Genomic DNA, 24,806 nt, shown 5'->3' on the forward strand with positions numbered 1-24,806 from the left:
TGGGCTCTTATTGGTTTGGAGACATAATTATGGCAAAAGTTTCCTCAAGGTTTATTGAAGTGAAAAGAAAATTATGTTTATTTTACTCAATAAATACATTTAATGCGCCTCAAAATTTCATCTCCACTGTCACCCCACTCATTATTACAAACTCGTAACAAAGCAGTAGATTACCGGTCTTTTCCCCAAAAAGTGCGGGGAAGTACATTGTTTATGATTATTGGTACATTACTGGTAAATGGGAAACAGAAGTAGATGATACGTTTGTTTGAGTTTAATGTATGGCTTCTATTCTCCAGAGCGAGAATCCTGAACCCACTGCCATTTTAGGAAAAAGAATGAGAAAACGTAACTCAAGTGAACCCATATACAGGAGCATGTCAATAGTGAAATAGTGCCATCTTCAGACCACGGCTGCCTTGTATCCTCTTCCTCAGTCGGAGTCTACAGTTGTCCCTTCCTCAGCAGTTCTCTGTGGTGCATTTAGGGCCGGTCTGGTTCCTATTAGCCTGTGTGTGAGTGTGCTCAGGTGTAATTGAAGTGTGTGTCGATGGAGGTCAAACGCACGGTGCGAACTTTATGGTCTGGCCTGTGTGTTACTGCACAGCAAGGACTGCAAGAAAAGGACTCGAGCAATGTAGACAATCCATAAAAAATCCACGTAGAGCTGATTTATTTCACTTCATATAAATGTATGGACTGCACAATGACACAGAACAATGAACAGAGCTCTTATAATAAAGGAATAGCAATAGGATTATCCGCATTTGAATTTTGTTCAATTATTGCAAACACAGCTGTTGCAATATAAGTATATGCACTTTTTGTTGTATTTGATATATTAGGAGAAACATCTATACAATGTTTGATCAAAGACCAAAACAAAACAAATAGAAAGGCTATAAGCACTGTCCTCCAAGAAGGTATTGGCTCTGTGTCGCAATTGTAAAGGCAGGGCACGAACAAGCCAATGACAACAAACAGCAGAAGAAACTGCATCTACAGGTCCAATACAGGTCATTGCGTAATGTTTATTATACAAGATAAAGGTGATATATGTTTTAGAACAACACTAATGTTGTCCTGTCACTTCCAAGTATATTCCTAGCCCTTAGTATCTGAGCTCGAAAGTTGTGTGGTGGTATATGCGGGTGCTCTTGGTGAGTGACAGCAGAGGGAGGGAAGCGGGAGGAAAGGAGGGAGTGAAGGAGGGAGGAGGCAGAGGAGGGAGCGGGAGGAGAGAAGTGTTCCCTGTAGTGGATCGCAGTAGAGCGATACCTAACTGAGCGTGGACTGGCCTGGAGACTGAGGCGAAAGCCGAAAATGCATTGCTGGACAGTTTTGTAGCTATTTCGTAAAAGCAAGAAATGCAGCATGTTCTCGTATTTTTATTTTATTTTGTAACTAAAGTGTCAGGACTGTGGCTCTACCTTTCAACTTAACGGACGCTGGTGGATTGTACAAGTTCGTAATGATTTTGGGGACTTTTAGGACGGCCCGGTAACCTGATCATAAGCTCGGTAAGAATACTTCCAAATTAACGCTTTTAACATTTTACTGCGAAAAAAAAGTTTACATTTTGTGCCTTTTCAAAACAAAAGGCAAAACGCACTGAAATAGTAAAGACACAGCAACAAATAAAACGTGTATTGAAATAATTTCTCATAGTTGCTCCACTGCATTTGTACAAAATATTCTGGTGTAACTGAATTATAAATGCAGTTCATTTTTGCACAAATAAAAAATACTACTATAATAATAATCACTATATACATTTCAATACGCGTTATTGTTGATCATTTAAGTAATTTGTGACCATGATAACTTACTTCCGAGCTTCCTATTTTCTATTTTTAAACATTTTTGATTTAAGTGTGAATCCATAGGAAAAACTCTTAAGCCTGGACTACACTTAGATACGTTTTCCAGTGAGTCATACCTGCTGTTCCTTATTACTGCTTTACTTTTTAGGGTCAAACTGGGCCTCGCTCTGTCATCGCTGCCATTAACTGATTAATATTATTAGCAGCAAATGGCACAAACATGGCACTGTGTCGCTGCCTTAAATAAACCATTGTTGTTAGTGCTAATTAGCCGCGGGGTATCGGCGTGTGTCCCTCAGGAGCGGCCCGGGACGCCAGCTTGTGTTTGAGAGCGCTCAGCCAGGCCAAGCGGGTCAGGGGTCACCTCTGTGCGTGGCTCGGGTGACACAAATGGGCTCTTTCTGGTCATTGTTGCCATGGAGGGGAGCAAGGATTATGTTTTTTTGGGTTAAAAGTGATGAATGTTTTAATGTAGTGATAACCCGTTGATGCATGGGTGTTCTTCACACGCCAGTCGCTAAAGTTGGTGAAATTTAATCAGAAAAGTGTATTCACAATGTACTGTAGCCCCGCACAGGACAACAATTACATTTATATTATGTTAAATAATAATAGTGTTTGTCATTTCATAAAGGGATAGTAAATGGATTCATAATTGTGCAAATATGGCAAACTCCACTGCTCTTTGGCTATAAGGGTCAAATCTTAAAAATGTATATTTTTTGGCCAATACTCTTTTTAAACATAGTGTTGCTAGTTCAATGGGCCCAAGCCTGGATAAATGTGGTGTTTCAGTTACGTTAAAAATCAATATGTAAGAAGTCAAAAGTATGTGTATGTGGTTATTTGTAATATAAACATGTGACGATACAGTAGAAGGAGTACGCACATACACAAAAGCACTGTACAACCTGTTTTCTTCTATTTTTCACAACTTTATCCTAAATAATTTGGCAATAACAGGATTCTTGAGTGCGTCTGTTGAATCAATGGCCAGCAGTCCGCATGTCGCTGTCTGTAATAAACGCTTGGATCAAAGTGCTTGTATTTTCACCAACTGTGACAAGAAGAGCCAGTCCCCATCATGCCTTTTCCTCTCTGCTATTACTGTACGTGTGTGTGTGTTACATGTGGCTCGGCGTTTCCCGTGGCCGTGCTGTTGATTTCGTGACTGACAGTCTTGTTAAATTTCAGTAAAGCGTGAAACGTGACATGAAAGTGTGTGTGTGTGCGTGTGTGCGTCTGTGAGTGTGTGTAAAGTGATCTCGGGCGAGGGGACCGACTAACCTCAAAAGCCTGAAACATCTGAGTGCTGGTTATATATTGGCTCTCACTCGGCTGCCCTAATCAGAGCCATACACACGAGCCTATGTATTTGTCACACACACACACGGGCAATATAGCTCTGTCCTACTTTCTAATACATGTCTATTTACTCAAAGTATTTTCTGCAAGACAAAATATTGTGAGTTATTATTTTGAGGCTGGCCAGCTTGAGTCCTCAGTTTGAACTTGTGTGTTTCTGTTTGAGTAGCAAATAACATTATTACTGCAATGTTTTACGAAACCATTTCAACAGAGTACATTCCATTAGATATAAATAAAAACAAACCACAAGAACATTTTTCATCAAATTGTGTCAAAGCAAGACTTGGAAAAAATACTACATCAAGACCCCCCAAAAATGCTAAAATGGAACTAAATGTGGAAAATCATGATTAAAACTGAAATTTAGCATATTTGTTTTAAGCTGTGCATAAAATGAGCAAATCTCAGTCAAATGGAAGACCTCAGTGATCGTGAAATATTTTGTGGTTTCTTACGTAACATATTAAGCAGCCCTAATATTTTACGGCCTATTGTCTGTATCAATGGGTGGCAACATCAAATCATGCATATCCTTTGGCACCTCAGATGATTTTGTTTTATATGATTGCACACAGCAGACAACTAAGCATCTGTTGAAATACTCCCAAATAGAGGTGGGCAGCATGACAATATGAAATGAAATTGTGGCATATCTGTTAATGCACCTCTGTGCTCACACATAAATACATGCAGTCTGCCTTTCACCAAGTACTACTACTACTATTAATGGTAAGCCTACAACATGCTAGACAGATTTAACCATGAGAAAAGTGCAGAGGAAGCAGAGAGCAGTGAAGGAAATCATGACAAATGCTCTAAGAAAATGTTTTGTCATTTTGCCCACACCTACAATCTGTTTGTTCTGGCGTTGACACTTCTGCCCTTTATTTCCTTGATTGGGTTTAGTTGTAGCTTACACCTGCTTTAGTCCTACTTTAGGCTTGTTTTAGTTGTTGTTTACTTGTTAATTAGCTGTAAATGTTCATTAGATTTTGTCTGATTTTTATCTCATGCAAAAAGTAAAACTAAATCTGTATTTGTCAACACACTGTAATTGTCGCACTCAACCTTAAAGCACATAATTTGAAAATAACTGGAGTTCCTCGTTTTGCGTCCCATCTCGGGGCTTTTTTCCGTGTGGGTGTGTGCTGGCACCTTGCGCGTGCCCTACACCTCACCAGTGTTGACACAGTGATTACAGGACAGCTGGTCCATATTGGCTCGTACCCCGCCCCGCAGTTACTGTTCTAATTAGTTCCTGTCCCAAATAAGAGGCAGGAATTTTAATAGAGAACCGCTGGTGTGGTGTCTAGAGCTCGCACACAGAGCCTCCCCCCCCCCCAAAAAAAAAAAAAACCCACCAGGACGTCCTACCCTGGAAAGTCGGTGTTTGCAATATGCCGCTTTTTTGGGGGGGTTTTGTTTTAGCGATGAAGGAAGAGATCCAGCGGGCTGTGATTGACGTGACCAAATGCCCCGCTCGCCTTTATACTTGGGGCTGAATTTAGTGCCAACAGTGACCCGTTAAAGGGTGAAGAGTGACCGCCGTGACCTTACATGACCCCGCGGTGACCTTCCAACTCTTTGAGGTTGGTTGGATAGGGGGCGGGGCTCAGCGCGGAGCAGGGTCAAGGGTGAACGAGGGAAAGTTAATATGTGTCACTTAGCCGCAGTTAGCGCTTCTGTCACAGTGGTGGCTACAGCTACACTCAGCGTCGGCCTGTTGCTGTTTATGAGTGTGCTTCGTAAAAGGCTTCGACCTCACACAGAGAAAGTGAAAGCTCCTGACTGGCACCAGCAAATTCTGTTTTGCTTTGGCACTATAACAAAGAAAAAAAGAAAAAAAAAAGGTGTTTCATATTGTTTTATCTTTCACAGGTGAAGAAAACCCACAGTGACTCTCATGTCCCAGACCCCTCCAGCTCCAGGTGAGCTACACCTCCATTGACAACATAGAGATCACGTAACATTTTAAACGCCACACACATGTGTATACAGTAGGAACGAAGTGCACCCAAGTTTATTTTGAGGAGATGGCGAATCAAAGCAATTCAAGCTCCCATTGCTCATGCCGCTGACAGGCCGGGTCACGCCGTATAGTCCAGAAGCCACGGCCCCCACAAGTCCATCAAAGCATAAATACTTGCCAGTAATTATTTCAGACAAATAAAATGAAGCGTTTTCTGCACCTCTACCCTTCTTTCAGTCGCATGTGTGGAGAATGTTTACTTACTCAAATATAATTTTTATGGCCTGACCTTCTGACCCCCCCGCTATCTTTGGTGCCACGCCTATCCGCCCCCAGGTTGGGAACCACTGTTTAAAAACATGTTGTGACAAATCAGCAAGACGACATTGTTGTTTAGTGGGTTAATGAAATTTTCCTCAGAAACCAGTGTCCACAGTCTCATAATCTCCTTCTTTTTTTCTTGTCCTTAAAAGTTACTTTCACAGAGCGTTGTTAGTTCCCCTCAGCTGTGCATTCTAATAGGATGCAGCATATTTATGAGCAGGCCAGCGATAATGTAAAAAGCAGAGAAAGGAGTTTATGAAACACCAAGCAAGAAATGGACAAGAGAGGACAGAATAATATCCTGGTGCTGAAAGACAAAAGGGAAGGATAAATGAGGAGCGCTGAAACAATAAGCAGAGGAAAAACAGTGCAGTCTGCGAAAGTCCTTTACATTTCAATTGCAGTTCATTTCAAGTCTGTTTGGCCTTTTACAGTATCTTGATTATACAACAATCTTCTGCAAAAAATATAGTTTTAGGGAAAGCTATGAGTGAAAGAAGTGTATAGTGTTTGATTGAGTTATAAAATTGTTATAAAATATAGCCTACACTCATCACTTAACACTTTGCTCGGTTTAACAGTGGCTATTTATGCTAATACAGCCATCGCAGATTATCAGCCTGAATTGCAAAGGGAAGCAGAACGAGTGTTTAACTGTAAATAGAGCCTGGTTTTGACAGAAGACGTTGATGTGGAGTATTTATCTTTTGGCTAGCACCAGCTCCAGTTGAAAGCCATATGTTTATACCTGTCAGTCTGCCTGTGGGTTGCAGTCATGTGTGGGGATGCTAGCGGCCCGTAGTGTTGGTGTGGCACGGCTCCAGACCGCGACACAAATGCACATGCACACAGAGTAAATACTGTGGGATTTGTTTAGCTCTCGCCCCTCTCTGTCATTTGGAGCTTTGAAGTCGAACACAAGAGGAAAGGTTTGACTGAACAGTAGGTAGAGCAAAGATGTAGTGACTCAATAAGCGCTGATATTTTTAAAAATGTGAACAATGAAAAAAAAAAAAAAAAAGCTGCTGCTACAGAAATGTCACTTCTAAAAAAATGCTTGCAATCCATTGCAGGGGGGAAACATTGTAGTTCAACATATTTTGTGGCTGTCTCTTGGCAAGGGGTAGGTACTCAGGCAGATGATGACACACATTTATCTGAAATGGATCAAATATGTGAAAACTTAAAGTCAAATAAAGAATACTGAAACTCCCTCACCTCCAAACATGCTCCTAAATGTAGCTCAGTCTTTATGAACTTCCTCAGACAGCCGACATTCCCACCTCATGCGCCCTGGTCCCAGCCATGCATGTGGAACACATTGTAAAAGTAAAGCACACTGGCAGGCTGAGGGTTTGTGTTGGAGCCCATACACACCCCCTCACTCTATAAAGAGCCGTCGGCCCGCAGACAATGTCCCGCGCCTCCTCCGTGTGCTGGTGTGGGCTAACTGCTACATGTGAGCTTTATGACTGACTGTGCTACAGGTGAAGTCACAGTGTCGCAGATATCCACATGGTTCATCTCCAGATGTTTATTTGCAGATCTATGGAAATGCAGGAGCTAGCACGTCCTCATAACTGTTTGGGCGTTGGGGACTCGACAGGTTCCAAGCTGGACAAGGACGGCTTGGGCAGCCCCTCTATCACAACCAATGGGACTGGAGGTGAGTGCAGATGCCCCAGCACTGTGGCCATACCATATTGGCTACAGAAAACAATGTAAAAAGACGTGTAAAATCAATGTACTCTATTCACATTCACAACTTTAAAAGACAATTTAACCTATATTTAAAAATATCTAAAAGTCACTGTGTTTACACTCTCTGTTGTGCTGTATTGAACAATATTCCAATACAACACAGCAGAGGGAGTGTGTAAACAGACTGAAGGCTTCTCTCTCTTTCTCGTGCGTGTGTGTATAACAGTATTTATTTGAGCACAAGCCCAAAGTCCCACTGGAAACTATTTCCTCGACAAGAGCATTAAAGCATCAGAGTCTTTTACATGTCAGCACCACTGAGCCTCTCTCGCTCGCTCTCCCTCACTCTCCCTCCCTCTCTCTCTGCCCCACTCCCACCTTTTCATGCTTTGTATAAGGCACCATTAAAACACTTTTGGTCACATTGGAAAAAGTTTTATGTTGGATTTTGATTTGACACACATTTTCAGAAATAACCCTGAGTCGGCTGCTGCATCCTGACCATATCAAACCACATCACATACATTTAATCATCTTTGATGAGCTCATCGTTAATGACTTATGCAGAAAGCAGCAGGGACTATATTCTACAGCCAAAACAAACTACATACCCAGCATTCCCTTCACCTGACATCAGCCAGCGCCATAGTTACTCATTTGTCCTCATCACGATGCATGGACAAGATGTATATGTATTTTGCTATTTACAAGTTGTAATAATCAGAATAATCTGTGGTGATGAGTTTCTTATGCAGTAGGGATTAACAAATAATCATAAAAGAACTAATGCTGAACTGGAGAATGTTGTGTGGCACAGAATAAGATAAAGCGACTTTGGCCTGTGTGTCCCAGTGAGTGATGTGCTGATCATCTCCCATCCTTTAGGTGAAAACATGACAGTGTTAAACACGGCTGATTGGCTGTTGGGCTGCAGCAGCCCGCCCCCCGCCTCAGGCTCCAAGGACTATGGTACAGAAGGTGCATGTGTGTGAATCTAGTCCAATACAAAGCAGCTGGGTTTCAGTTTCCAAGGCTCGCCATTGACTTGCGTTATTTGTGTTGGAAATGCAGTTCTTTCTGTTTGCTATGCAGTGATGTGCGCTTGTGTTATTTTTATTTATGATGTTTTTATCGTTTTTACCAGCAGGTTCTGAGCAGATATTTTATTTTAATGGGGTTATATGAGACGTTTGAAGAGTTGTCCCTGCAATGTGACAAAATGGGATTATAAAACAAATGTCAATGCACATTTTTGGGGGGAAAAACACAGCAAAATCAATTTAAATAAGTGAAATGTTTTATAATCCTTTTTTTTTATAATCCTTCCTGTATTGTAATAATGCCAGCACTGTATGATGTGACTCCTGCATCTTTGGCCCGCTGGAACTGCATGATTGTTTTATTTACATATTTATGAATGTTCTATTTTAAAATATCTGCTTTTACAGTGAAAACGGAGCCGATGAACAACAGTGACACAGTGGCCACTTCAGGTGACACGGCGCTGGACACGTATGCGGGTTCAGGTACCTCTCACACTATGCCATCCCATACAAACTCCCATCTATCCGATTTGATCCACGCTGCTGCTGAGGGCTCTAATCCTGTGAAGAATGGCTTGTCCTCGTGTCGCCCCATCAGAGACAAGAGACATGTTTATGGCCGTCTTTATAAAGCATTACCCTGACCTACGCCTGATCTCACAGGGGGCTTAAAACCCAGCAGGGAGCATGTCACTCTAACATTTTGACGTCTCAATGACCACACAACTAGACAATGCCTCCCCAGTGCCTCTTCTGGGGACCCGCTCCCTACAAAACTTGGCCGTTGTTCATTCATAATCTTCAGATGTTGTTTACCGGGACAGTACACTGTTTGTTTCAGCTGCCCACAGTCCAGAGTTTCACTGTTCAGGACGGCTTTGTGAAATCTGAAAGAAATCTAACAAACGAATTATGTTTACAGTAATCACCAGCAGTGGGTACAGCCCTCGATCAAGCCACCAGTACTCTCCACCTCTCTACCCGTCCAAGTGAGTCTCCACTTTAAAGGCCCTTTTTTCACATTTCATTGCACTGAATTAAATACGCACCATAAAAGACAGAATGGCCTATTATTAGTAACCTTCTGTATCTAGTCTAGTCTTGCTAAGTGGTGTCTAAGATGTGCTGCAGACTGGTGTGTTAGCTGTCTAGTATCTAATATTGTTGTCCTCACTGTAGGCCATACCCTCACATCCTCTCCACTCCCGCCGCCCCTCCCATGCCCACCTACCCGGGACAACCCCAGTTCAGCAACATGCAGCAATCCACTGTCTACTCAACCTATTCTCAGACGGGACAGCCGTATGGACTCTCCACATATGGTAAGGCACTATCCACGTAAAGACGCCATGATACGGTCATGCCTTGGACTAACGAAAACAACTGCTCAGATCTGGGAGTGATGTTGCCGGGCATAAAGACAGAAAGTGGCCTATCCCAGAGCCAGTCCCCCCTCCAGCCGGGACTCAGCTACAGCCCTGGGTTCACCACACCTCAGCCGGGACAGACAGCTTACTCGCCCTATCAGATGCCAGGTTAGAGAGAGCTGTGTTTTTGGTGACATCCAGTGGAACAGTTATAAATTACAACTCCACATGTTCACTCACACTTTCTTCATCTACCTCTTTGCACAAATTATGTCCACATTGATAGTTGTGACATGAATAGATTTGACTAATAAATATTCTAGCATGTCTTAATTTATACAATGTTTAATATAACTTGTACTTTAGTTAGCTGCTGTGCGGTGGTGCAGCGGTTAGTGCTCTCACCTCTTAGTTTGCATGTTCTTCCCACTGTAATATACTTGCACTTTTAATTGACAGAATACCATCTTTTAATAGATTTTGTAGATTTTTACAATGTAATTATTCAATAGTTTCTATATCCCTTACTTTATTATTTGCAAATGTCTCCAATCCATTGTTCTTCTGCCCTGTTAAATAAATTTAAAAAGCAATGCTTTAAATGGCTTTTACAATGACATGCTGTATCTAATTACTTGCACTTTTTGTTTCCTGAAGGTTCCAGTTTTACTCCTTCCTCAGGCCTCTACTCAACCAACAACTCCAACCCCGCCAACTACACTGCCACACAGCAGGTATATAAATTTACTCACACCACCAACTTAGGGCAGGGACAGTTACGCTACTTTAGTTTGATGAAAGGTATTGGAAAGGTATGACTGTAAGAACTGGCTCACGTGAGTAATGCAATTCAATTCGAGCAACAAAATTGCTTCCAAAGTACCACAAGTGGGTCTGAAGATGGGACTTGAAACACACAACTATGGGGGCTGTTCACACATGGGGGGGACAGGGTGTTCCTGAGCGTTGGGTCAACCACAGAGAAGGCCCTGTCCCTCCTGGTTTTAGTCTTGTCTTAGGCATCACAAGTTAGTGCTGGCCCTCTGACCTGCTCACGAGGCTTGGCTCTCGTTTTATTGTGGGGCCAAGCTGTAACAAACAATAGAATGATCAGGGAGCCAGTAGATCGCTGTGTATGATTTTGAGATTTCAAAAAGTGAAGAAAAAGGCAGCTGTTGTAGATCCTTTGTCAATGCACTCTTACAGTCCATAGCACAATGTCTGCATTCATGGTATTCCCATTTTAAAAGGTCTTGTATGGAAGAACATAGTGACAGTTTTAAAGATCCAAACCATAAAAGCGCCTATCTCCAGTGGGCCAGTAAAAGTAGCAACACAAGGATTTAATTGTCCTTGAGAAAAGACGGAATGAAAGATAAAAAGGTCAAAAAGGGAAATCCAAAGCAAATCTGTCTGAAACATGTTTTTACAATATTGTAATTTTGTGTGCTCTGTTGCTTGCTCTCTCAGGACTATCCCTCATACACAGCGTTTGGCCAAAACCAGTATGCCCAGTATTATTCCACCTCCTCTTACGGGACATATATGACCTCCAACAGCGTGGATGGCACAGGATCAACAACAGCCTACACACTGCAGGACCCCTCCCCTGCCATAACGGGACAGGCGGCCGAAATGCATCCAGGTTTGTAAAGCCAAACTTGAAAAACTCAATGGATGGGATAAAAGTGATTTACAGTGTGGTCTGGAAGTATTCATAACTCTATGTTATGTTGAAATCCTTATACTGAGAAATACTTCATCATGGGCAATAAATGGAAATTGACCTGAGCGCAATGGAATGGGTTTTACAGTAATATTGAAGGATCTGAAAAATCTCAAACTGTTTTTGTTTTTGTATTTGTATTCTTTTCCTCCCTGATTTTTTATTTATGTAGATCTTGAATGTGTTGTTGTAGAATAATTGAGACAGCATTTCAAACAATATAAATAAACCTATTTTAGCAGAAACGGCTGCATAACAAAGTAGAAATGATTAAAACTATAAAGCGCTTTGAGTGTGTAATGTAGGTGGAAAGTGCCACATAAATAGAGAATATTTGCCTTTACCATTGAAATCTGAGTTTACCATCTGAAAACTTAATGAACCCACTGTGGATATCCACAGACAAACACGCACACTCTCAAAGAAAAAGCTGAGTTCGACTAATTCGCTTTTGCTTTCTGTCTGAAGCTTGATTTGACAGCCTTTTATCACTCTTCCTGTCACGGCCACTTTCGCTTTTTCTCTCTCACCCGGTTTTGACTTCTCCACTTCTCCGTGTGTTTTTTCCTCATCCTCTACCCCCTCGCTCGCTCGCTGTAAACCCCCCACCCCTCTCTGATTGAGACATAACAATATGCGGGGCGAAGCTCGTCGTCTGGTTCTAGTTATGAGGCAGTAGTGGAAGCATATGCCAGTTGTTCCCAATCCTTTTTTTCTCTTAAGTAACCCTTAAGCTTTGTGTCATACCCCCCTAAGCTGAGTATGGGTGTTTTTTTTTTCTTTAGAAAGTAGGCAACTGTGCTTAGCCTTGTGGTCAAGGCTGCAACACATATATGACAATTTGCGGAATGTCTCTCCCCCCTTTCCTTGAAATAGTTTGACCACTATTCAACTAATCAAAAAACAATTGTTGGCTAGAATAATCATTAAGCAAAAACATCTACAACAGTCAGTAAATTTTCAATTACATTTGAATGCATGAGGATATATAGGTGTAAACAAACTGACTTCTACAAATTAGTTACTCTAATCAAGGACAAAATTGTATCTGCAGTGTAGTTGTGCATAGTATTGAATTACATTTTAAACTTTTCTTATTTATAGTGCTGTAGTCACACGCATTGCCTTAAATCTTGGTGTTATGTGTGTGGTGGGATCTGAACTTGATCTGCCTTGCCAATTACTTTGAGTTATTAAACCTGACAACATGGCTTATTACTGCTCAACTTTGACTTACGAGTCTTCTCTAAGTGGATACAAGTCCGCAGCACCTGTGGGATCAGCGTGGACCACATCATTACTGTTCCTGTTGCCCCAGTGTTATAAATATGCTACAGTTTGTGAATGGCCACACTGTTCCCCACTGATATTTGATCATTTGCAAAATTGAAAAAAAAATGTTTGGCTTTCTGTTTGTGTGCGATCTCAGGGGATTTTGACACAGTGCAGAGCCCCTCCACGCCCATCAAAGAGTTGGACGAGCGCGCCTGCCGGAGTGGGGGGTCCAAGTCGCGGGGCAGGGGCCGCAAAAATAACCCCTCCCCGCCCCCAGATAGTGACCTGGAGGTAAGAGTGTAAAACGTGAAATATTTCTATCTGTAATGAATCATCAAGAACCGCATTACTTGACCACACAGTGGAATTTGTATAAATACAATGCATTCTTTTCTTCTCCAGAGAGTGTTCGTGTGGGACTTGGATGAGACCATTATTGTCTTCCATTCGTTACTCACAGGATCTTACGCACAGAAATATGGCAAGGTAAGACCTAGCACAGTGGTCCTCCAACAGTTACACATACATAAAGTATTTGGCATACGTATTTGACCTATATCAGGCAAAATTATAAACTGTTGATACAAAACTTGCATTACATGCATTACTAAAGCATAGTTGAAATGATTTCTACTTATACTTGGTCTCATTTAAACCTGTAGCAGAATGAAATGTAATTAAAACATAGAAAAAATATATAGAAGTTAATTTTTAGGTGTCTAAGTGTTTGTATATTTGCACCAAGTAGTCATTATTTCCGCCATTAGAATTTTAGCTTTGCCCTGAGCCTGTTTGGTGGTCTTACCACTCACACATTGCAGCTACACTGTTTATAGTTGCCCTAATTTTTACAGCGCTTGGCTCTGATCTGGTTCTCTCTATGTGGCCAGATGTTTATTGGGTGATGTCGTTTCCTGTAGGCACGACTGGTTTGAACTTGGCATCTTTTTGGTGTCCGCAATGTCCACTCTGACATCTCATTTGGCGTTCATGGAAAGGGGAGCTACGGTTCTGGATTTGGCTGACAATTATAAGAGTATTTTATAGATGTGTTACTGTGAGCATGAGGGCATGCTGCTTCATTTAGGTTTCGGAAGTAGGTTTTAATAGGTTGGGCCCTGGAGAGCTGTAACTGTGTGTTTGAGTGAGAGACAAGCCGCACCTCTGGAGCTGAATGAGTTTGGTTTACGCTGTAGTTAATGTACCATAGCCATAAAGATGAGGTCATTTATTGAAGAAGTGCTGTTTCTACCTAGAAATGATTAATGACATGACGGATGTCCAGTGAAGAGTGAAAGGATCTTGTCTGATGGTTTGTGATAACGTTCAAACTGAAGATGAAGTATGTGTTTTCGATGTCTGTAGAAGCTTTTTTCACCTCATTTGCAGCTGACCTTAAGACGTATAGCGGCAGCTGTGTCTGTTCGCACCTCGCCCAAAATAGTGTTTCACTGTTGACATAGCAACCACCACCAAGTACCCCGCGCATAAAGCATTTTAATGTACTCTTTTGGTCCAAGTTTGGACTGTAGTGTAGAATTATACAGGAGTATTTATAAGGTAGGACTAAGTTGTAAATTGCATTATACTCCAGAAGCAGCGGTGCAGAAAGAGATAGACCAAGACCTGTCTTCCTTGATACCAAGCTGCTTTGGTTGATTGAATTTACCAGATTTCTAAAAGACACCCTGACAATTGGGACGCTGCCAAACTCAGCTGCTCCAAGTGAATCATATTTTAGGGTTTTACTGTTTTCACAACTGTAGCTGTTCTTTGGCATTGTCCCAACTTAATTATTACTCGAAAGGCAAACTCAAATGACTCTTAAACTATAAAAGTGAATGAATTTACAGCTGCTGTCACTCAGTGTTAGACACTCTCTTCTTTTCACTTTCACACACTCTCTCCCTCACTCACTACCCCTCACTCCCCAGCCCTGAAGTTGCGGTCTATTCTGGTCGTCTGACGGCGTCAGCAAAACGCCTCGTGAGCTGACGACCCTCGCTGACCTATCACAGATGATGGTTTTTGCAGCTGAGTTAGGACTGGCAGTGCTTCTCCCAAACCATTCACATGCCGCACCTTGTTCATTTGAAGACATAGACTGTGTCCTCCTGCACGTACCACTATAGGCAGAGGCATGTTGATGAAACAGTGGAAGTGCACCTGTCTATCTTTGAGTATGAGACATCCCAGGACTGCAGGGTGCAGAGAAATCAGGCATCCTTAATTCAGTAAACATCACTATATGAACAGCATAAATATATATACAGGTTTTTTTTTGTCTCACTGACCTGAATGATGTGCCCCCCAGGACCCTCCCATGGCTGTGACTCTGGGCCTGAGGATGGAGGAGATGATCTTCAACTTGGCAGACACTCACCTATTCTTCAACGACTTAGAGGCAAGCACCCCACTAATCCGGAAAAATAGAGTTAACAGCCTACTACAAGCAGCTTTTAGTTTTGAAAGTGCAGTCGACATGTAGAGTAATTGTTTTACTGCCCTCTAGTGGTGATGGGATGAACTAGACCACTGAGTGTTTTGGAAATAAATTCTCATGTGTTTGTGTTTGTCTTCAGGAGTGCGATCAGGTTCATATTGATGATGTATCATCTGATGACAATGGTCAAGACTTAAGGTGAGAATATTTTAAATGACAATGCATATTAAGAATAATTAATGTATTTACCCTGGTATCAAATACTCTTAAGCAACTCAATATAAACACTATTACTATATCCACTGTATTTCTTTAAACTGTCTTTGCTAAAATAGATATAACAAATGATGAATCCACAAATGTTGTAATGTTTGACCACAGCAGATTTTTCAAATAAAATGTATCATTATTATTGACAGTACTTACAGTTTTGCAACTGATGGCTTCCATGCAGCTGCAACCAGCGCCAACCTGTGCCTGGCCACAGGAGTGCGCGGCGGCGTCGACTGGATGAGGAAACTGGCCTTCCGCTACCGCCGCGTCAAAGAGCTGTATAGCACTTACAAAAACAATGTGGGGGGTAAGACACTCATGGGTCTACTTCTGGAAAGATTACATAATATAAAATTAAATACATGTGTGTTTTTGGTCATCAGTGTAGCTCTGAAAGTTAATATATTCAATAATAATTATTAAAATAGTGAAACACATTTTTTGTATAGATATAGCACTCATTCTCAGTTCATTCTGCCCATATAAGTATAAGTACATATTTGCTTCAGGAAGGGCATCCCGCTTAACACATAGCTTAAGACAGATAATTTTCTTTGGTGGCAAATAAAAACAGAAATAACATAATTATAATTTGCACATGAGGTTATAAGTGCTGTTGTACATTGCAGGCCTGTTGGGTCCGGCGAAGAGGGACGCTTGGCTGCAGCTCAGAGCAGAAGTGGAGGCTCTGACCGACTCATGGCTCACACACGCTCTCAAGTCCCTGTCCATCATCAGCTCCAGGTAACTCTCACGCTCCGACGCTTGGTTGTACTAAGAGATCACAGTCACTTAGTTTGTTTCCCCCATCCCACCTATTTAGATAACATCCCACTTTGCAATGTGGCCCAGTCAATAACATAATATACTCCTCCTGTTTTTGACCTCTTGACCCCCCCCTGAACCGAGCATATTTTGTACTCAAATCTAAAAGCTTCTTGAAAAAAGCTTTAAAATAGTGATGAAACGAAGAGCAACAAAAAGAGCGACAAAAACGCAACAAAAAAGTTAAGGTGGGGGATAAGAGGTTAACTAAATCATCATATAAAATGGCTGTATGGCACTCTCTATATAAAGTCTCATCATTTGTCACGCCGCGTCTTGTAACTCGTTATTTTACCACATTTTGAGGCGTCAGATTTATAATTCTTCTTTTATCCTGTCCCTTAGGAGTAACTGTGTAAACGTGCTGGTGACGACGACGCAGCTCATCCCAGCCCTGGCTAAAGTGCTGTTGTATAGTCTTGGCTCAGTGTTTCCCGTTGAGAACATTTACAGTGCAACCAAAATAGGTGAGAGACACACGGATACAGCACTGAATACTACTAGATGATAAAGACTCTCCCATGGAATGATATACCGAGACATATTTTAGATGCTATTTTACAGGGGACCAACAGCACATGCTTTTCCTATTCTTTATAAATGCGTCCTGCTTTTGAACAGAAACAAAAAGCAGGAGTGGCTGACTGTCCAGGCAACTTCAGGAGTACCTTGCTGGAGATTTAGCCTTTAGCGAAGCACCCGGAGGAATCCCACCTTAACACAGGGAGGGAAACATGCAAACTTCACACTGAGAGAACCAGGAATGGAATTCTTGTGTGCATTGTTGTACGAATGAGAGGGTGGATGGGTGAGCGGTTCCTTGATGTAAAGTTGGTGGCAAAGCGCTACATAAGTAGAGACTCTTTTCACTGTACTGTAGTATGTTACAGCTTGTCCAGTCTGCTGTCCGGTGTATTATTCAATTCAAGTATTTATTTAAAAATCTGCTCACCCGTGCTACATCATTATTAGGCCTTGATTAAACCTGACAGTTGTGGGACTCCTCAGGCCTGGACACCCGGCGCTCTGAACCGATTTTATTATCTGCCCGTTAAAAAATACTGTTACCGAGTCCAAATACAAATCAACTCGGCATTACTCAACCGAAAACACTCAGGCTCAAGCCAAATGTCACTGTATCCTGTTAAACCGCACGTTGTCTCACGTCATTAAAATGTTGCAGCAATGTATAGTCACCATAACAACCATTATAAAGTGTGCAATATGCGCATTGACCCTTCGCAGATCACTTGCACTGTACAAAAATATGGAGGACTTGGTTTATTAGTTGGGAATGCACCGAGAAGCCCAGAAGTCGAGGCTTTGACCTCCACCACCACCACCACACAAGGTCTACAGCAAAGATTTCTGTAAACCAGTGTCCCAACCAGAGATACGAGCACTTGGCAGGGGATACAGCTGAGAACTATTTGAGAAATATATTCTCTGAAGAAAAGTCTCTGTCGTGGTACTGATTTTTGTGGGATACTGGCAGCAAGACAGAAAACATTGCTGAAAACATTCTGGACTTAATTTGCATCAGATCTTTCAGCGTTTTGTAACCCATCACTGATCGCTCCCCATCTCAATACAATCTTACTCTTTAAGCTGTCAATTGTTTTAGTTGTACTGGAGTTTAGGCTATAATAGCAAAAAACTCTGGATTGCACAGTAGGATCGGGAGATGGAGAATCAAGTGTCCTCTGGGCGCTTTGTGTACTTTTGCATCGAAACAAATGAAAAAGCTGTGAAAGCCATGTGTTTGTCTCTAGGCAAAGAGAGCTGTTTTGAGCGTATAGTCTCCCGCTTTGGCACTAACATTACGTATGTTGTGATTGGCGATGGGAAGGACGAGGAGCATGCTGCCAGCCAGGTAAACAAACACTCTTTGACTCTGACCCCTCTGACCTGTGCCCCTCCCTCCCCCTTCCTGTTTATTTTTGTTTCAGGAAAAGAGAGTTGCTTTGAACGCATAATGCAAAGGTTTGGCAGGAAAGTAGTGTATGTTGTAATTGGGGACGGTGTGGAAGAGGAGCAGGCGGCCAAAAAGGTAACCTCGTTGTGACCCCGCCTTCTGCGAGCAGCGTGAGCTCTGATTGGACCAGGCCTGCCTTGGTGTGCTCTGTAGTTGTTTTGTCCTGGTTCTTTGATTTCTTTCGGTTCTACCTGCTGTTTGCTCTGGTTGTAGATATTCAGACTTTTGCAAATGTAATCAAAGTTAGATTCCAGCTCCGGCAGAGCTTTCAGTTTATTCTTGAATTGCTCCTTTTTGCTGCAGATGTTATTATTGTCATGGTTTGACAATAATCCCAATGGCTGTCCAGAATAACGCTTTGCACAATACGGTTGTCCAAAGCAGGTTGCTTTTAACAGTGAAGTTTCAGGTTAGGTTAAGTATGAAGCAAAAAACTGAATGCCATGGCTTACACATCTACAAATAGGCCTGTAGTTTATCAACACATATTGTCAATGCTGATATATTTTCTAAAATAGCATTGCATCCTGTTGTAGATGAAAGATATAGTAAAATCTGCAATGAATTCAGATTTTAAAAAACTGAACATTTTCTCGAATCATTTCAAAGTTTATGCCCTCTTGCAGATGAAAGATTTAGTGCAATCTGTAAACCATTGCATTCTGTTGTAATGTAACATAAACAGCAGTAAACAATAGCATTTGAATGTGAACATGTCCTCCTTTTCTCTTTGGGTTTTATGTATAATGTTGGTGCTGGGAATTTCAAGCCGAAAGTGCATGGATTATGTTTGCAGTGCTTTAGCAAAGCCAAGTACAAGCTACATTAGTGTAGCTTGCATGACCTGAGGTGGCGGTGTGAGTATGTTTTCCCAGTGGCAGCATCAGCTGTGAAGTTGCATTCATGTTCCTTTTTCTCTCTGCAGCACAACATGCCTTTCTGGAGGATATCCAGTCACTCTGACCTGCTGGCGTTACACCAAGCACTGGAGTTTGAATACCTGTAACTAATACTGCAATATGGACTTATTACTATGGACATGGTCAGCCAGGCAGCCCCCTCTTTTGTATAACTATTTAAGAACAAATACACTGCAAATGTTTTTTGTGATTTTATTTTTGAACGTCTGGATTTACAAACTGAATGGTCTTAAGATGCATTTGGGAAAAGAGGATGCAGGAGCAGCTTGTGGTAGTGAAATGGAACTACAGCGAGCTGAGGCGGACAAAATCCAAAATGTTGCTTCGTGAGCCTTTTGAGATGTGGACACTTGGGATAAAGCATCTGATGTGCACAGAACTGCAGCTGCGTTTACTTTGAAGTGTTCCTCTGGTCTATGTTAATCACATAAATGCAATATGGGGAAAATTATGTAAATTATTGACAATAAACTTAAGGGCAGCGTTGGTTGTTTTTCATTGAACAGTCTAACTTTGGGGTCGTTATTTTATGATTTTTGTATTTGTTTTCTTTTTGAAAGTTGAGAATGTGAGTCATGATGTGTTGTGCCTTAATTATTTCAATGTCTTTTATTCAAAAATGTATGTAGGATATAAAGGATAAAACTGTTTAAAATGTACGCAGAATTTCTATTGAATGTTTTTTCCCCTTACGTCCCAACATCTGCTGAGGGAGAGGTCATTAGAACAAGTTCAGACCTATGTAGCACTTTAGGGTTTAAGCACCTAATGGTTTTGTATTTTTTTTTATATATATATAATTGTGGTCTGAAAGCAAACTCAATTTAAGAACCCTGGTAATGACTCAAGTATTTATTACTGCACTAAATTTCTCATCACTGTTCCCAAACATTAGGGCCCAGGACCCCCAGAAACACCAGGCCTGCAACTCCGAGACACTTATGTCATGTGCAAAACATGGTTTACTCATGTCAGTGTTTAGCGACCCCGCACTTTGGGAATTGTAAAAAAAAGAAAAAATCACGAGAGAATATTGAAAGCAGCCATACCTCCTAACTTACAATATACACCATCATGATCAGGGTTTCTGGATTAACACCATTTTAATACTAAATTCTGCAAATACCAAAAATCTATGTACATTTAATTTTAACTAAATTGGACACAATGTGCAACTTGAGCAGTTTGACAAATGCCGTAAAAATAGTCAAGCCATGCAATTAAGTGGGTTCTGTCTATGGAAAACAATATACTTTCAATGCAATGTAAAAGGGCTAGATGCAAGTTAGCCATTTTATACTGACTACTGCTACCTCAGGTCATGCATGTAAGTGACCAAAGTGACACCTTTTTGAGTGAAAGTGCAGGATTTTAGAGGCAGTTGTGGTGAACAGGTTTGGGCTTATTCTACACCTTAAGACATTGTTGGAACATTTTGGGGAAATGAGATAATTTTACCATTTTAAAAGGGACTATACAGTCCTTTTAATGCTTTGTGATGACTTGGCCTTAATTTTGGCAAAGTTCACTTAATGCCCCACGGATACCCTGATGTAAATAGTGTCTACATTTGTTAAAATTGGTTGTATAATCAGAAATCATTTGCACTTTTGGGTTGCTGGATAGAAAGGCTAAAAAAAAACACCATTCAGAAAAGGGACCCAATGTGAGCCAAATGTCTTTACCAGCACCCGGCCCCAACAAAAGTTCAAATTGGTGCATGCCTCAATTTAAAGGCTATAGTCATCTTTCAGAAGAGGCACTACAAATACCCATTTAAATATTAGCTTATACTAGATTATACAGTCTTAGGCGCTCATGCCACATACTTCATTGTTAATTACTGAAACAATTAAGAGTCTTTGCAATTCATAGAAACAAAGTACAAAGGAAAACACCAAAGTTTCATTTCTCATTTTATTTACTTCATTTCTTGGACTTGAAGTATTCTTCGATGACATCCTTGGCTTGAGACTCTTTGCCATAGTCCTGTGGGGGGGGAAATATCTAGTCAGAATCCGCAGATTTTAAACTTGAAATGGATCAGAATAGTGAGCACAGTTGGTCATACACTGAAGAGCTTGCGGTGCACCACCAAATGCGTCAGAATAAAACATAGGATTTGACTTTTAAACCAAGCGTAACTTTGAAAACAATGCAACAAAACTGATACAAGGGTCCAGTGACCCTATTCTGTGTGGTGATGCACCAACCACTGCTTCACTGTAAATGGAAAAGGGTATTTTTCAGCATTGTTCTTATGGCTACTTCTACAAAACAATGCAAAGAAACCTACAAACCCCATGTTCAGAAACATAAAATCTGCCGACTCCAAACACAAGTCAATAAGAATGTAATGGTCAAACTTGAGCAAATAAACACCCACAAAAAATGTGGCCATTTATAGGGACCCGTGTCACCACAGATAGATGAAAGGGCTCGTACTCGGGCAGCAATTTAGCCAGTTATATTCAAACAGTTGCATCACACAAGGCAAAGCAGCTGCACTTGACTGGCATCTTACAACCCTTCAGTATAGTAACTTAAGTCAATCTTACCTTCACAACCACACAGCTGCAGCCCACCACTTTACGGGGTTTGCCCTCACGGTCAATCTTGCAAAGGCCAACCCACTCACCGAGTTTCTTGTTATCGTCAACCTAAAACAATAAGAAAACAAAACAAAAACTATTTGTCAATCATTTGCAAAAAGTAAACACTTTATGGACATTTTTTATGCAAGGATTAAACCCGGTGAGATGAATCGTCTCCTCAGGATCACATCCAAGTTAAAAACAGCAGGTAAAGGCTCAGGCTGCATCTCAGACATAAATTGGGTAACAAAGGCAATCTCCTCACAATGTTCAGTAGAGGGAGCCAAATTATCATCACCGATACAGCAGAAAGGCACAAGAAATCCAATCATTTAAATCAATAGTAAGCCTTTTATAAATAAAAGATCATGATGAAAGATACAAATTGGCTTCATCTGGCATCTTACAAACCGTAACATGCATTGTAGATCGTCATGAAAATGAAACAATTTAGTCATATCCTTGAAGATTTCTGTAAACAAGAGTCATTTGTCTTTGGAGTTTGATATTATACCTTGATCAAGTTGATCTGATGCTCAGCACAGAGGGCCTCCACAAGCTTCACGTACATGGGCTCGTCGCAGTTGGCGGCAAGGACACACAGATGAGCCTGGCGCCTACGAGACAAATTCACATTCTTAAAAACATGCACCACCCCAAAAGGGAACATTGTTACGAATCAAGAACACATCTCAGACAGAAATTGGGTAACAATGGCAGTTCTCCTCATGGCATTCAGTAGAGGGAGCCAAATTATCATCAGTGACAACTCTGAGAGGGCACAAATAGTATAAAGACTCCAACATACTTGTCCAGGGCCTTAGCAGCCTCACGGATCCCACGGGCCAGGCCATCGTGGATGAGTGCGGTCTTCAGCACTTCCGGCAGAGCCGTGTTGACATCCATCACACCTCCAGCAGCAATGCTAAGTGAGAAGATACAAGGTGAGCTTAACTGGGTTATTTACATGGTGTATGCCAGTCTCCTACAATAGTTCAGTATCCAGCGTGTCAGAATGCGAGTCTCACTCAGAGAGGAGTGAAGGGGTATCCGACAAAAGAACTCAAATCATCACTGACGCCAGAATAACAAAACAAAAAAACTGTGGACATTAACCACATTCTGAAGTGGTCTGGAGAGCGGGCAGTGGGGTGATAACGGTCTGCCTGTAGCACTGAACAGTGACATCTGAAGATGACCCACAGTTGTTGTGTGCAGAAGTTCTGCACACAACAATGGCACCGACTTTGAGTAAATAATTTACAAAGATTTTGAGCAGCAGTTAAGAGTTCTCAAATAATATGCTTTCTTCGGGCTGGGTATTCAATGAGCGCAGTCTCACAAAACGTTCACTACCACTGCCACTGACTTGATAGACCCGTATAAAGTCCGATATTTGTGCACGTTTAAATGCCTTTTAAGTGCTAACTTCCTAAGTATTTCCATAAAACAAAACAATAGAAGCATTTAAGGTACACAGTATTGACACGGAGGGACACTCACCCTTCCTCGGCCATCGTAGTTTAGGGATGGATGTTGGACTTAAAGTTCTGCAATACACAAGAAATAAGGATAGCATGTTATAGCTGGACTTATATTTCACATTTAAAGGCATTTTGATCAACGGATTGTTGTTTTTTTCCACGGATTGTGCCGGTAAAAAAGAAAACGCACCCGTTCCTCCACTCGGTCAGCGGGTAAAGAGGACGTCATAAGCGCGCGACATGGGCTTATCTCCCTCAAAGGACCCACGCGCTCGGGAGAGAAGTCCATCATTTTGCCTGTAAACTTAGATTTACAGGCAGCTAAATTATGATAAGCAAATACAAAACAACAGCAACAGTAATAATAAAAGGAATAATAATAATAATAATAATAATTGTCATTAATTAATAATAATGACTAATTGATGATGTAGGGACTCAAAATATCAACTATTCCAGAGATTGTAGGAACCATCAAAAAGGGGATGAATAAATATCATGGATGTATTGATGGCCATACCGCCTTTGCTCTGCCCGATCCGACGCTAAGCAGGGTCCAGGGAAGGGCCTGTTCGGTACTTGAATGGGAAAGGGAAACCCTATATGGGAACACCAGACACCAGGAAGCCTAGCTAATGTAGTGAGTGTGGTCTTTAATATAATAGATCCATAGTGGTTGGTGGTGGTCCGAGGGGCCGTTGGCGCACACAGGTTGCCTCGCTTCCGTCAGTCTACCCCAGGGCAGCTGTGGCTACAATAATAGCTTAGTTATCGCCATTCAATGTAAGGCGTCTTTGAGTGTCCAAAAAAAGAGCTATAAAAAAACGATGCATTATTATTATTATTATTATTATTATTATTATTATTATTATTATTATTATTATTATTATTATTATTATATCGAACAAATACTAGATGACATCAACATAATAAATCACTACTAGTTTAGATAAATATATTACCACTACTACTTCGAGTAAAGTAAAACACACACATGTCTTAGCTAAATGAATTTATTTCCAAACATGGCCGTTAAAGATTTAACACCACTTTACTGTAACACTATTCAACCAGACATTTTAGGTAATAACAAATGGTAACATTTATAGAACAACCTTGTTTGGTCCATATGGAGGTGCAGGAGTTCACTTTTTCTAACCCCCAAAAACTGACCCCAAAATAAACGTATTTTTGTAGCTAACTTGTATAAATGGGTGTCTTAAGGTGTTGTCTACTGTAACTGTCACTATTTTCACAGTTTAGTGAATATTTGTTGAAATTCTGTCTGGCGCCATCTTCACATTATGGAGTGCACTACATGCTTTTCTGTTGGTTTCCTGACTGGTTGATTCTGAGGAAGGCTTCTAGATTTTCAGCTTCAACTGCTATCTGAAACGCCTCAAAGTCCTACAAAACAGAAAAAAGACATGAATACAAAAGTAGAAAGAATAAATAAATAAGGTTTTAAGCAGTGTGTTGTTGTTTTTATACTGAGACAATGTGAATAGGTTCCTTGCTCATCTTGACCAAGAAGGGTTTAGCCTCTAAGGCAATCAATACTGAGCAGTGATGCAGACGGCATCTAAACTTTCACAATACTGGGTAGGTATGCCATGCCCTTTCTGGCAATTGGTTTTGCTTCATAAACAAAGGAAAGGAAGGGTAGGACTTTATTAGGACTTGCTATTTTAAGTGA

The 24,806-nt window shown here is 41.2% G+C and overlaps 2 protein-coding genes across 2 annotated transcripts in view; one reads left to right on the forward strand and one right to left on the reverse strand.

Annotated features, from left to right (window-relative positions):
- The window catches only part of eya4 (EYA transcriptional coactivator and phosphatase 4), a 37,575-nt gene extending 17,838 nt beyond the window's left edge, over window positions 1-19,737 (forward strand). The window contains exons 3-20 of the mRNA XM_079572127.1: window positions 5,070-5,119; window positions 7,029-7,150; window positions 8,071-8,154; window positions 8,634-8,711; window positions 9,151-9,217; window positions 9,408-9,550; window positions 9,620-9,763; window positions 10,253-10,329; window positions 11,066-11,240; window positions 12,751-12,887; window positions 12,999-13,082; window positions 14,911-15,000; window positions 15,179-15,237; window positions 15,459-15,619; window positions 15,942-16,056; window positions 16,483-16,604; window positions 17,910-18,010; window positions 19,038-19,737. Coding sequence (XP_079428253.1) covers window positions 5,070-5,119; window positions 7,029-7,150; window positions 8,071-8,154; window positions 8,634-8,711; window positions 9,151-9,217; window positions 9,408-9,550; window positions 9,620-9,763; window positions 10,253-10,329; window positions 11,066-11,240; window positions 12,751-12,887; window positions 12,999-13,082; window positions 14,911-15,000; window positions 15,179-15,237; window positions 15,459-15,619; window positions 15,942-16,056; window positions 16,483-16,604; window positions 17,910-18,010; window positions 19,038-19,118 — 1,890 coding nt within the window. The 3' untranslated portion in view covers window positions 19,119-19,737. The remainder of the gene's footprint in view (window positions 1-5,069; window positions 5,120-7,028; window positions 7,151-8,070; window positions 8,155-8,633; window positions 8,712-9,150; window positions 9,218-9,407; window positions 9,551-9,619; window positions 9,764-10,252; window positions 10,330-11,065; window positions 11,241-12,750; window positions 12,888-12,998; window positions 13,083-14,910; window positions 15,001-15,178; window positions 15,238-15,458; window positions 15,620-15,941; window positions 16,057-16,482; window positions 16,605-17,909; window positions 18,011-19,037) is intronic.
- Window positions 19,738-20,935: 1,198 nt separating this feature from the next.
- On the reverse strand, window positions 20,936-23,357 carry rps12 (ribosomal protein S12). The gene is made up of 6 exons (XM_079572198.1): window positions 23,301-23,357; window positions 23,130-23,176; window positions 22,435-22,551; window positions 22,141-22,243; window positions 21,591-21,692; window positions 20,936-21,021 (listed from the first exon to the last, which is right to left on the reverse strand). Exons 2-6 carry the CDS (start codon window positions 23,141-23,143, stop codon window positions 20,959-20,961), a joined length of 399 nt encoding a protein of 132 aa, XP_079428324.1. The 5' UTR covers window positions 23,144-23,176; window positions 23,301-23,357; the 3' UTR covers window positions 20,936-20,958.
- Between the last annotated feature and the right edge of the window lie 1,449 nt (window positions 23,358-24,806).

This window comes from Gobius niger (assembly GCF_951799975.1).
Source record: "Gobius niger genome assembly, chromosome: 15".
Lineage (NCBI taxonomy): Eukaryota > Metazoa > Chordata > Actinopteri > Gobiiformes > Gobiidae > Gobius > Gobius niger.